At 42.8% G+C, this 14,289-nt stretch overlaps 1 protein-coding gene across 1 annotated transcript; it reads right to left on the minus strand.

Moving 5' to 3' along the window:
- Positions 1-7,230: 7,230 nt before the first annotated feature.
- Positions 7,231-12,812, minus strand: prr15la (proline rich 15 like a). The gene is made up of 2 exons (XM_034539935.1): positions 12,751-12,812; positions 7,231-7,846 (listed from the first exon to the last, which is right to left on the minus strand). Exon 2 carries the CDS (start codon positions 7,830-7,832, stop codon positions 7,476-7,478), a length of 357 nt encoding a protein of 118 aa, XP_034395826.1. The 5' UTR covers positions 7,833-7,846; positions 12,751-12,812; the 3' UTR covers positions 7,231-7,475.
- Between the last annotated feature and the right edge of the window lie 1,477 nt (positions 12,813-14,289).

A 14,289-nucleotide genomic window follows, 5' to 3' on the forward strand; every position in this document is an offset into this window, starting at 1 on the left:
TCCAAGTCTCAACAGACCTCCTTCATGAACTGGGTTCAGCTTGTAGATAGTGCTGTCTTTTCTCACTCAATGCAGCAATCTCGTTGTGAAAAACCGTTCCCATTGGCTGAAGCGAACAATAGATGCCTCCGCTTCAGAGAGGTCATCCACGGACAACCTCTGTCCTAACATGGCTTTGAACTTCTGCATCTCCACACTGACATCCATTAGCAGACGACCATCGCCGCTGGTATTTGCAGTAATCAACTGCTTCCTTTTCTTGCTTAAAGACAGCAAAATCTTCTTCATCATGAGAATCCAACCCACTGCAATTTTCAGTCTTTTCCAGCTGGAAAAGTGAGTGACCAATTCATGGGTGGGATTAGAATTATCCTCCGCAACGATTGCGTTTACTGCGACCTTCCTTTTAACCTCCGGGTCACCAGTAATGTCCAAATCCAAGACGTGTGCCGGCCACTTATTTTCTGATTTCCAGAGAAACTTTGGACTTTCAAGCCATCTCTTTTGAACCAACTGTTCAATTTTTAGCCCCCTTGATGCATCGTCTGCTGGGTTTTGCGCTGTAGGGATGTATCTCCACTGTGAGATGTGTGATGCTTCTCTAATGGTTGATATCCTGTTTGGAATGAATGTCTGGAACCGTTTGTCCTCATTTTTAATGTACTTTAGTACCGATGTACTGTCAGTCCAGAATTGTGACAACTCCAAAGGAAGCTGTAGCTCAGCTTTTAGCATCTTGTCCACTTTAACAGCAAGAGCAGCAGCTGTTAGTTCCAAGCGAGGGATAGTCACCTGTTTCAGTGGAGAAACCCTGGCTTTGCCAAGCACGAAAGCAATATGGACTCTGTTCTTGTTGTTTTGCAACCTGATATATGTGACTGTTCCATATGCACTTTCGCTGGCATCAGAGAAGTGGTGCAATTGAGCAGAGGTTGCATGTCCAAAATCTTTAGGTTTGAAGCATCTACTGATCTTAAAACGTTCCACTCTTTCAAGATCTTCCAACCATCCGTTCCATTTCTGTTGAAAGGGTTGGGGTATTGGATCATCCCAACCACACTTCAACTGACACAGGTCCTGCAGAATCATCTTTGCTGGGACTGTGAAAGGGGCTAAGAAACCCAAGGGATCGTAGACGGAACTATAGATAACATCCCACGTCTTGTGTGAGGTTTTTCTTGGATGTTAAATTTGAACTTGAAGGTGTCCGTTCAACTGGCAATTTGTCTCTGTCTAGGTCCAACTCCTTGAAGTTCTTGGATCTATGTTCTTCTGGAATTTGCGATAACACTTCACGACTATTGCTGATCCACTTTGTGAGATTGAAACCTCCTAACCTGCAGATAGCTGTGATGTTCTTGACCATTAGAATAGCATCTTCTTTAGAAGGCAAGCTTTTCAAAAGATCATCAACATAAAAACTTATTGAGACTGCGTCAATTACTTGAAAGCTGGAAATCTGTGTTGATTGTCAGCCACTTTCCTGTCACCATTTTCATAAACTTTTCTTCTTCTATTGACATCTCCTCTTTGTCATTACTTGAATTCTCACAAAAGTCTTGATTGTACTGTTTAATCAACAGTTCTTCCAACTTGTCAACAACAATCCGATTAACAGTAACAGCAGGGTAGCCACTCACACTGCTTGGCACTGTTTCCATGAAGAGGTCCATTAATCACCCAGCCCAATAGGGTTCGTACTGCATATGGTCCCTCTACTCGACTGTTGATGACTTCCCATGGTACCATCAACTTTGAGGCGTTTGTGCCAATCAACAAATCAACATCTGCATTAATGCGAGGAATGTCTACACCTTTCAGGTAAGTCCACTTTGAAAGCTCATCTTCAGAAATGATATTGTCTGTTGACACTGGCATTTTCCTCTGGGTGAACAGTTTAGGAAGCTCAAAGAACTGATTGTTGGCAACTCCAGAGATTTCCAAACCAACAATACAACTTGGCACAGTAGTACTGTGACCCATTGTACGTAGGTGAATCTTTGTTTTTCTTCCTTTAATGTTCAGCCGTTCCATTAGATGTTCAGAACAGAACGTGTTGGTACTTCCTGGGTCCAGGAATGCATAAGTTTGTATGATTTTGTTTCCCTTCGCACACTTGACTGACAGGTAAGATTGAAAGGATGCCGTTACTGCGTCCGGGCCCTGTATGACCACAAGGAGACAGTTGTGCCACTCACCGACAGTTCCTTTGGCTTATCTTCGCCTTTGCTTCTTTCCCTTTTTTCAATGTGCAGAGTGCTGGGATGATTTTGTTTGCAAACTTCACAAGATAAGCATTTATTGCAACTCTTGTTCAAGTGTCCTGTGCGCATGCAACCAAAGCAAACCCCTTTCTCTTTCAGAAAGTCCAATTTTTCTTAATTGTAGACAGTGCTCCAATGCATGTCCACGCCCAAAGTACAAACAGCAAACATTTGAAACTGTAGGTGACATAATTGCTGTTTGAGTCTGAATGCTTTTCTTGTTTTCGTTCTTGGCTGGTTCAGTAGCCATAAAAACGGCAGTTGCGAAGGTTTTTGAACTTTGCCTTTTGCTGTGACCTTGCCTTGTTGTCTCCTTTAGTGACACCGTCTTGAGTGTCATGGATATCACCGAAGATAGGATCAGAAACAACTTTGACTTGTTGCTCAATGAACTTGATAATGTCTTTAAAACCAGATCTGCGACCTTGGGATTCAGAGATGTCACATGCAGCTGCTCTCCATTTCTCTCTGAGGTTGTAAGGAAGCTTCTGCATTATCATTTTCATAGTTGTTGGCATGTTTAGTTCATCTAGATATTGCAACTCCTCCATAGCATTACAACACTCTCGTAAGCACAACGCATATGCCTGCAACCTTATAACATCTTCTGCTTTAACAGCAGGCCATCCAATAATTTTGTCCACGTAGGCAGCTGTAACCTTTAACTCGTTTCCAAAGTGTGTTTGGAGAAGGTCTTTGGCCACAGCATAACCTCTTTCGGGGGCCATATGCTGGCAACTACGTACCAGATCTCGAGGTTGCCCCCTAGTGAACTGCTCCAGATAATACAAACAGTCCCCTCTGCTTGTTTTAGCTTCTACACAATGCTCAAAAGCTCTGATAAATGACCTGAATTGAAGAGGATCTCCAGTGAAAGTAGGAATTTGTCTGTGTGGAAGAGACTGATAGTTCTGTGTCTGTACAAGGAGTGCTGTTACTTCATTTTGTCTTTGTAACAGTCTGTAGAGCTCTCTAGGTATATCAGGATTAACTCGAGATGATGTTGCTCGATGCCCACCAGGGTTTACGTTATGTGATTTTATTTGATCAGATGTTTGCCACTTGTACTTTGTCTGAGTACCTGCTTTTGTAGTTTCATACTCATCCACTTCCATGGTTTTTACCATTGTTGGTTGAGCGTTACCAGACCATGAATATTGGTGCTGAAATGATTGTTTTTGCTGTGGTATATATCGTTCAGCATGAAGATTGAGGGCTGTTCCTTTTTTGAAATAGGATTCCATTCAATCTGAATGTGCCGTTGAAACATTGTCATGGTTTGAGGCGTTCAACACTGCTAGTTTTGCTGTAGATGCTGCTACTTCAGTGTCCAATTCGAGTAGCTCCTTTTCCTTCCTTAGTTGCTCCTCTTGCCTCCTTCGTTGCTCCTCTTGCTCCCTTATTAGTTGCTCCCTTTGGTCCCTTAGTTGCTCCTCTTGCTCCTCCAAAGCATGTTTCTACCGTAGCGCTGCAGCACGTGCCATGAGCGCAGCCTTTTCTGCCTCTGCTGCCTTTTGACACATTGCTTGTTCGACCTGAGCGTTTGCTGAAAGCATTGGATTGAACATTTGAAATGCTGTCCTGAGGCTCCACAGTAACCCCATCATTGTGAACATCACTTTTAGCACTGGGGCAACTTTCATTGTCGAACAATCATTTGTTTACATCCTGGCTGAAGTTTGATACTGAGCATTTTTAGGTTATACCATATTTCATGCTTTTCCCCCTCCTCTTTAGGTAACAACCTCATCAACGTTTCATGTTTGACTTTTGCTTCACCACAGAAAACATTGAATTGTTCAAATGTACATTTTACTTGTTCAACACAACTTTTATTGACCATCAAACCCAAAAGTGTCTCTTTAAGACCATGTGCTTTTTGAAGCTTCCCCTTTCTGTCTTTTTGCAGACTCTCAAACTTTTCCAGGAATGCCTTTTCCGTTAATTTAACAGTCCGTTTCTTTGCATCAACATGAGGCTCTGTCTCAGCTACATGCCCCTCCATTGTTCGTGATTCAAAAGTCAGTTCTCAATTTTCACTCGCTCTTGGCTCATATAGTCACCACCTGCTCACCTCTGCCGCTTAGCACCTCCGGCACGGCTCCAACACAGCTCCTGTGCACCTCTGCCGCACTCAAGTACTGACGCGCCACCGTAGCTTCAGATTCGCGACTGCCGCACCTCTAGCGTCGCTGCGCTGCACCACCGTAGCTTGCGCCGCTCCTCTAGCGTCTCTGTGCCGCCCTTCCGTAGCTTGCGCCGCTCCTCTAGCGTCGCTGCGCTGCACCACCGTAGCTTGCGCCGCTCCTCTAGCGTCGCTGTGCCGCCCTTCCGTAGCTTGCGCCGATGTCGCTGCGCTGCACCACCGTAGCTTGCGCCGCTCCTCTAGCGTCTCTGTGCCGCCCTTCCGTAGCTTGCGCCGCTCCTCTAGCGTCGCTGCGCTGCACCACCGTAGCTTGCGCCGCTCCTCTAGCGTCGCTGTGCCGCCCTTCCGTAGCTTGCGCCGATGTCGCTGCGCTGCACCACCGTAGCTTCCGCGCTGCTCCTCTGCCGCTCCGCGATGCCCACTTGCTCCGCGGTGACGTCGATCAGCCTCTGAGCCACGTGCTGCCATCAGCTGTTGGTTGGCGTGCTGCCATCAGCTGTTTGGTCCAGCAAGGCGAACTCCTCCGCCGCGATCAGCTGTTCCACTCCAGCGTTCGCTGATCAGCTGTTCCAATCAGCTACGGTCCATATGCCTCTCCAAACGAAGTTTTTTGACTTAAATGTAGTGCCCCCGTTGCCTATTCAACAATAAGGCCTACTTGGGGCTCCCTTGACGATTGTTCCTGACGCGTTCGATTGATGACACTGTCCAGTTGTGAGGTCCATCATTTTTATTATTACCAAAAACCAAAAATCATCTCATTGTCAAAACTTACTTGCATATATTAAATCATAAAATAAACCATAAACATTTGCCACTCTGGCACAGCCGGTCAAAGACGGTCAAAAAACTTTGCTTCCCTCAAAACGAGCACCAGCTGTCCCCAATGCTCTGCTAATTATATAGAGCCGTCGGCCTTGCGCCCCCCAGTGGTGGGAGGTCCAACATAAACAAATACACAAAATGGCTCTTACAGTTGGTTTTAAAAAGCCTAGCAAAAAATATTATAAGTCCTATAGATATGCGAGGCGCGGCCAGTTAAAGCTGCTTTCTGGTCTTGGTGTATAAATTAACTGCTAGTTCTCTGTTATATATACATACACATGTATTTGTTGTGGGATTTGGATAATTGGACATTTTAAAAAATAAATCAAGGAACTGCTACTTCAAACTAGTGCTTGTGTAAAAGTGACTTCTACTCATCAACTTCATCACAGAGAGACTAGTGGAGAGGCCCTAACACTTTTCCACTGTACGTATTAAAGCCACTAGGGGGCGAACACGTTAGGACGCGTGTTCTGCCACAAACAAATTCACTGTCCAGTGCGCTGTGTCTCTTTCAATCGTTTTAATCCGTGCTCTGTAGCATAACATTAGCAATGTCCAATACCCTTGCAATACATTACATGTTGGTTACAGCACAACACAGGATCACATTGACCCGACCACCGTCAAAAACTGTTCGCTTCCCATCCACACCTGTTCTCATTAGCCGGAACGTACCTATATGCCTTTTAATGTTCATGGTCCACCCTGTGTTCAAATGTAGGAACTGCATGTCCCAATTCTCCCGGTGTTTCCCTCAAAGATAGAACAAAGCAACAAAACTACATTTTGGCTCTGACAACTAGTTTACATTGATTGTAAAAGAAAACATGTCATCAATTAGTCAATCTAATTGGTAAAGGTATATGCACTAACAATATGTATGTATTAGGGCTGGGCACGGTAACTCGTTATTAATGTGTTAACGCAGCAAGCCATTAACGCCGACAATAATTCTATCATGCATTAACGGCATTTGTTTGCGTTGGGAGGGGCTGAACATGCGCACATTGACCGAGAACATGGAGAAAGCCACTTTTAAATGGACATTTTCATTTTAAATCTCTACCAGACGGCGTAGTTGATAAAATCAAAGCTATTTGTAACCACTGCAAACTGGAGTTATCTCATCACCGGAGTACTACGCGCATGAAGTACTACGAGCATGAAGTACTAAGAGCATGAAGTACTACGCGCATGAAGTACTACGAGCATGAAGTACCAAGAGCATGAAGTACTAGGAGCATGAAGTACTACGAGCATGAAGTACGTCTTACAGGCGTCACACAGCATTGAAACAACCAGTGGAGCGAAACTACTAACAGACTACTGCGGCGTGCGGGAGAACTGTCGACAAACCAACGCAGGAACAATGAACACATGCCTCGTCCGAGAGGAGAGCAGCGGACTGCAGGCTGATTCCTGCAGAGGAAGGAGTCGGTTTGAGGAGCGTCCTTAGAATCGCAACGAAAAACACCGCGTATGAGCCTCAAGACGCACCGTCGATTTGTATGAAACGGAGCGGACTACAAAAATGGCGGCAGGGTCAGTGTAACTGCTTTATTTTTTCAGAGGCTTTACAGACTCAAAAGTCCCCTGCACAGTAAATTACAACTGTTTTCTTTTTTTGTGCTATATCTGTTCAGAATTTTTCTTCAAACAGATTCATATACTGTATGTTAACTTGCTGATGCTCCCAGAGTGTCTGTTATATTGTTCTGATTACTAAAAAGCGTGTAATACTTTTTTGTTTTTGATTAATTCTTGAATTTTGCGCATAATGCGATTAATCACAGTTAATCACAGAAAAATCATTAATCCATTAATTTTCTTTGCCCAGCACTAATATACATATATACATACACTGTATATCTATGAATCTTATTATTAATCTCTAATCCAATCAAGTAATGTTGACACCTTTGGGTTATTGTTTGTGTCGTTTTTCTAAAACCGTTACTTTGCCTCCCAAAGCATATTTTTGGGTCCTGACCCAGAGTTCTAGAAACATCGCTGTCCAGTCACAGCCACACGAGGTCCAAAGGGCCAGTTATAGTTTCATAGAGGCCTCTGGATGTTTCTTGTATCGAAGTGAATGGGAAACTTCTCTATTGAAATATAAACTAGGCACATGTTTTTTCAGTCAGAAGTTAAAGTCTCTTTGTGGTCATTTTGACATTGGTGAATGTCAAGATGCATGTCCAAGAAGGGGTTAAGGTTCAAAGAAGCCCCACTTCCGATCACTTCCCAGCCCGCTGGTTCTCATCTCTCTTAAGGTCGCTCCCGGGAAACATCTCCGGGTTCTCCGCCAGCGTGGCTCGCACTTTCTTCTTCTCCTTGAACCTCCCAGAATGGGACACCTTGACGTGGCGTCCCTTGCTCGCCGCCGTTTGGTCCACGATCCTCTCCAGCCGGGCGTCCAGCCGGGGGTCGTCCTCCGGGTGGACGGCAGCTCCCGCGGCTGTTACAGAACCGTGCTGAGCCGTGTCGTCGGCGTTGGAAACAAACTCTGCTGGGATTTCATACAGGACCCTGGGCTGGGATGTCTTCCTCCTCAGGAAAGTCAGCTTCCACCAACTTGGAGACGGCTCTGCCATGATGTGAGGGAGGGCTGAAGAGAGAGTTACAAGTGAAGTTACAACAACATAAATGGGCTGTGCAAGAGAAAGACATGTTAAGAAAGAGAAATAAAAATGAATAATCTGCAACACAAGAACACTGCATGTGTAACGGTGTACATGTCTCCATTTTTATATGAGTTTGTATTATGTATATATGTGTGTGTGTGTGTTTGTGTGTGTGTGTGTGTGTGTGTGTGTGTGTGTGTGTGTGTGTGTGTCAGACCATCTACCTATCCACCCATGACACTGTTAATATTTCAGTGTAATTAAATAGCCTCCATATGCTGTGGATGCACACATGCTCATGTTACAGTGATGTGTTGGTGTGTGTGTCACATCAGAGAGTTTGTTGTGTGTGTTATAGAGAAAGAGAATCATGTATGAGGCCAGGCTAATGGATGAGTATGTATGTATGTATCTATGTTTTTCAGATCATATTTCACAGAGCTGATCTCTCCTGTTGTTCATTCAGCTCCTGAGAGATGATCAGCCAATGGGAATCATGCATCTTATACAAAGGAATCCCAATGAGAGTTACAGCAACAGCAAAGTGGATGGCCAAAATGCATGAGGACACATATGTGACAGCGTAACGTACAATTGAGACACTGTGGGCATTCCTGTGTTGCTATGACAACATACACCTCTTCTGGTTTTGGGCTTTCCTCCAGATGTGCTGCAAAGGACGCATGTGATCCGTGGCGGACGTTGAGCATCCACAGGGGCATCGGGGTGGGCACTTTATTCTGACAAAGGGGCACCGAGGGGAGGGGTCATGTGAGGTGCAATGGCACATTGCGCTTCAAGGGTCGTCTACTTGTATTAAACGCTATATTATATACGCTATATATATTATTATTCTAAAAGTGAAGCATCACCCAGTATATTGAAGTCAGCATCATCTCTCTAAAGGGTTCTCATTGGTCTAGGTCGCATCTTGTCTCACATTCAAGAGGCTTCATCAATTTGGAACGGATTGAAAAAATCCACCATTCAAAGTCTAGTTGCTTTAAGTGTATGTTTATTTTTTATTATTACAGTATTAGCTGAATTTATTACATTATTCAACTTTCTTTTTGCTTAGAACTTATAACATTATGCAAACAATGATGTGTGTGTGTTTTGTGCTGATTACCAAATGGTAGCATGCTAACATGCTAAACTAAGATGGTGAGCATGGCAAACATTTTTACTTTGTTACTTTGAGTGTGTTAGCATGACGTCAGCGTTAACCTCAAAGCACGGCTGTGGCTAAATGCAGCATACAGAGCTACTAACATACCTGTAGTCTCTTTTAACTGGACAGAACCACGTTAGATTCTCCTTGCTCGTCGTTCTAAACTAAGCTAATTTCCTGCAGATCTTCCGGTCTTAAAGGGGCAGTGTGGAGGATTTGGCGGCATCTAGCAGTGAGGTTGCAGATTACGACCAACTGAGGTGGATTTCTTATTTTCAGGTGATTTTACAGTGAAGATAACATACTCAGAAATATCATGTTCCATTAATGTCGATAGATGACCTTTAGGTTCAGCCAAGAAAGCAAAGAGAATTTCCCTGGTGTCAACGCTACTTATGGGTTGAGACCAAGATATGAAAAGCAACCGCAGATCAAAACTACCTCTAAGTATGTGCATCGCGGTGTACACTATACAGTGTTAAAGTCCCTTACATTGTTGTTTGTTTGTATCCAACAACAGCAGAGAAATGGACATAAAATTTATTTAAAAAAATGATCTACCAACACTAAGATGGGACCTCTTGTAGAGATCAACTTGGTAAACTGTTCCCAAAAAAAAGATCAACTTCAGCTCACTGTCTCAGCTGGCATGCAAACTGGCTGCAGGTCAGCTCCTGGCTGCCTTCTGGCCTCTTTTCTCGCAGCTGAGCAAACAGAAACTAAACCACATTGTTTTATTGTTTCTTTTCTTCTCTCCCTCTCTTTTTCTCTTTTTCATGAAGACGTTATATGCTCAGCTTGCTGATTATTGTCTGGCTCCCTTTGTCCCTTTTGATGTAGATTCTATAGAACTTTGAAGTGACGGCGAGTATCCACTTCCGAGCTTTTGCCTGCCTGCCAGTGGGGTGGGGGAGGAGCGGCAATTTCCGCTGGCAGTGCAGAAAATGTATGACTGAAGATAAAAATGTTAAGATTTAGTGTTCCTGTTGTGGTGTTGTGTAGGCTTAGTGCACCTGCAGAGTCAGGGTGGCTGCATCATGATTAATGCAGTCAAGAGCAGTTAGCCTTACAACATTTTAGCTTCTGACATCATTAGTCTTTTTTTTCATGGCCAAAGTTCTAAGAAATAATTTCATCATGAAACTTACAGTGTACATTTACTGCCACTAGACATCTTCACTGCTAACCTTTCCCCATCCTCCATTCACCACCACCTGTCTGCCCTGAGCACAGCCACAGTCTCTCCTGCTCAACCACACACTAGCTAAACACACACACACACACACACACACACACACACACGTTTTTTTTTTAAACAACTAATACATTTAAATTTCAAAACAATCTGTTTTCAATTGTCTGTTTTTTTATCACTGTTTTACCAACCACCATGTTGTGGTTAGTAACACAGTGACAACACCTGTGTATGTGTGGTTTGTGTGTGTGTGTGTGTGTGTGTGTGTGTGTGTGTGTGTGTGTGTGTGTGTGTGAAAGAGAGACAGAGAGAGATCAAACATGGGAGGGAGTGTTCAAAGGTTGACATGCCTGGCAGGTAGATGACTACTGGACCAAACGTGTTATTTATTTCTTCATCCCTCCGCTGAATTTTTGGTAAACACACGCTATACCTATATATTTATATACCTTTACACCTCAACCCATGCTGAGGAACAAACATACGACATTATTACCACTAGTGAACCAGTAGAAAGAGAAAATCCCGACCGTCATGGTCCCAGTGCATCACAAAACAAAAGTAAGACCACCGTAGAAGCACCAATATCTATTCAAATCAGGGATTGTACATATAAAATTGAGCACAATTAACTTTATTAACTGTATGGCCACACCTCTTGCCTCAAATTTAGATGTTATGTTAATAAGTGAAGAAATATTGTGTGATAGATTTGTAATATTGAAAGCCACAGTTCTTGTCTCAGGAACAGTTCTTGTATTCCTTTGAAAATGCATCCTTAAATATGACTAAGCAGTGTTCGACTGAATGAAGAAAGAAAGAAATTAAAAAAATATATTTATCCCAGTGGGGAAGTTCTTCTCTGCCCTTAAACCAGTGGTTCTCAAACTTTTCTGTTGTGCCCCACTTTAGAGGAAGAAAAATGTTCATGCCCCACCGCCCCAACAAAATGGTCTATGCTGACTTTTTATTGAAATAACTTTTTGTGACTCCTCCATCTGTGCTTTTTCAAATAATAAAATAAAGAAAATTGCAATCACTTTCAAGTACACCAAATGTGCAATCACTTTGTTAGAACAATGCAAATAAAGTTATACATGTGCAAACAAGTCCACTGGCAAAGAAATAGCTTACTGGGACTATAATAAACCGGATATCTTTCCAAGATAATAACAATAAGTGCAACCTGTGAACAACTAAACAAAACAAGTTCTGGCTATAAAGAGTTTTACAATGCATACATTTTCTAAACAATAACGTGCAACCTGTGAAAAACAGAATTTGTTAGAACAATGCAAATTTTGGCAAAACGCCAAGAACCAGCGAGTCGCCAAGAATCTTGGCCGTCACACATGTTAACGGCGTAACGTAGACTTTCTGCATTTCCAGTGGTATTACCACAGTTTGAGAACCACTGATTTAACCCATCCTTAGTTATTAAGGAGCAGTGGGCTGCAGTGAAGCGCCCGGGGAGCAACTGGCGGTTCAGTGTCTTGCTCAAGGACACTTCAACATGAACTATGAAGTGAGCGGGGAATCGAACCGGGGACCTTGTTGTTACATTACATTACATTACATGTCATTTAGCTGACGCTTTTATCCAAAGCGACTTACAATAAGTGCATTAAACCATGAGTCCAAACAAGAATCAAGCAAGTACAATTTCTTCAATAACGTTAAACTACAGAGTACTATCCGTACGTGCCATTTAAGTGCTACTAAAGTGCCAATCAAGAAAGTGCTATCGGTAAGGGACATTTAAGTGCTACTACGGCTCTACCTTCCCTATTCAAGGTATAGTCGAAAAAGATGTGTTTTTAGTTTGCGACGGAAGGTGTAGAGACTTTCTGCTGTCCTGATGTCAATGGGGAGCTCGTTCCACCAATGAGGAGCCAGGACAGCAAACAGTCGTGATTTTGTTGAGTGTTTAGCTCGAAGTGAAGGAGCTACAAGCCGACGGGACGACCACTCTACCCATGAGCTACAGCTGACGAAATGTTGTGGTCCAACTATGTTTTTGATAGAATGTTGGACTAATCTTGGTTTTTTCAGAAATATTTGGTAACTTGGCAACTTTGTTTTTTAAATGACACCAACTTGTTATTGGGAAATACATGTGTTAGTCAAAACATGACCTTGATGCAAAAAAGTATGGAAATGTACTGTGTGTAATGTTTCAGGTAAATCTGGAAATTGTGGCGATTTCCTCATAATTGACTGATTTGACCCTTTGAAATGCTCCAGTGGTTGGCAGTGGGGATTTCAAAATGGAAACGGTTCTTCCTGTGGACATTTACCTGGTACATTTCATGGGAACATGCTCATTTGGCTCAGTACTATATGAAATATTTGGCAAAGTCACCAATTGGCACGTAGATTTATTCATTGATATTTTTGCATGACATCAGAATAAATGTAGCAGAGTAGACATATATAAGTTAGCATGAAAGGGTAATGCTGTACTTGTATTTAAGAACAGTAAATCATTATTTTCCACTGGCTTTGCAATGCCATAGACTCACCTGTTTGAAATGTCTCTTACCAGCTGTAGTGGACTTCAAGGTTCAGGACCAACGTCCAGCCTCTTCACTCCAAAACTTGTTCAACTTCTGAATCCACAAAAAACGCTCCGTGAAACTGCATTTGACTTCCACCGTCGTCGTGCTGACCTCTGTTATACTACTTGCTCTTGGAGAGGTTTGTGCTTTTATGGGGCTAGTTAATGATAAACTGTCTCATCTTTGTAATCCCCGTATCTTCCATAATCCATTCTTTACCCAGAACTACACTATACTAGAAATGCTAAACTGCTTGGTGTTGTCATCTTGCTGCAGCATTTAGAAGTTACACTTCAATTGAGAGCTAAAGTGCCTTGTTGGCAGTCCACACCACAGCATGCTCACCGGTTTGTCATTTATTCTAGTGCTCTCTAGTTTCCTGTCTACGTTCACTCCTGTCTGTCCTCTCCTAGGTGCTGAGTTACAGGTGCAGTTAGCCCCTCCCTCTAAAACACAGACAGATACACACACACACACACGCACACACGCAAGCACACACACACACACACACACACACACATACACACACACAAATGCAAACCTTACTATACCTGAGAGGTCTGAACTCACAATGTTGACGACAATATAACCAACCTTCTACTCAACACATGACTCCAAACCTGGACTTGGTCTTAAGTAACTCAAGTTATCCTCATAGAATATATATATATAAGTTGTCATGGTGGCTATTTTATCTTTCGTACATAAGTTGTCATGGAAACACAACGCTTACTGATTCCAGGATGTGCGGCTCCCTAGATTTTTAATTTTAGGAACTATTTATCTTCATACATGTCTTAATGTTTCAAAAATGTTCAAAGGCACACATGTTTTTGGTTTCACATTGATCACTTGTTGCTAAATGGATGATGGTGCTGCTGAACAAGCTGCCCTCTGTATTGTATGTATTCATATCTGACTGCTTTAGGAAGTAGGACATAAGCTAATAAGCAACCAGGTTATCATCTCACGACAGCCACAAACACAAACACGCACGCAGCTTGTACTTCTATTTTTATTATTATTATTATTATTCATTAACATAATGCATTCCCTTTTACCCTAACTTTAATCATAAACTAAATGCCTGACCCCAACCGCAACCCTTACCCCTAACCTGAATACATAATTATATTCTCAAACAGGCCTTTCAGGGTCAGTCCCAAAATGTCCTCACTTTTCCAAAAAGTCCTCGCTCTGAAGGTCTGAAACTCATATTGGTCCTCATAAAGATAGCTTTACAAGTACACACGAATGATATCCTTATTTTTAGAGTTGCCTTGAAACAGACAGAGAGGTTTGACATGCACATGCATGTTGTGCCTCAGACAAAACTGAACTGTCCCCTCTCTCATCAGTTCCCTCTCTCTATTCCTGAGATGTGGCGACTCTGCAGGTTCTTAATGATTAGGATTAGCATATGTTCAATCACAGAGAGCAGGATCACAATGTTTCTTTTTTTTTAATCACCTGATGTCATAAACCTGCAATGGGAAGTTTTGG

Source organism: Cyclopterus lumpus, chromosome 8 (genome assembly GCF_009769545.1).
Source record: "Cyclopterus lumpus isolate fCycLum1 chromosome 8, fCycLum1.pri, whole genome shotgun sequence".
Lineage (NCBI taxonomy): Eukaryota > Metazoa > Chordata > Actinopteri > Perciformes > Cyclopteridae > Cyclopterus > Cyclopterus lumpus.

Coding starts and splice junctions, on each gene's coding strand:
- prr15la (XM_034539935.1), bottom strand. CDS start 7,832: ATGGCAGAGCCGTCTCCAAGTTGGTGGAAGCTGACTTTCCTGAGGAGG.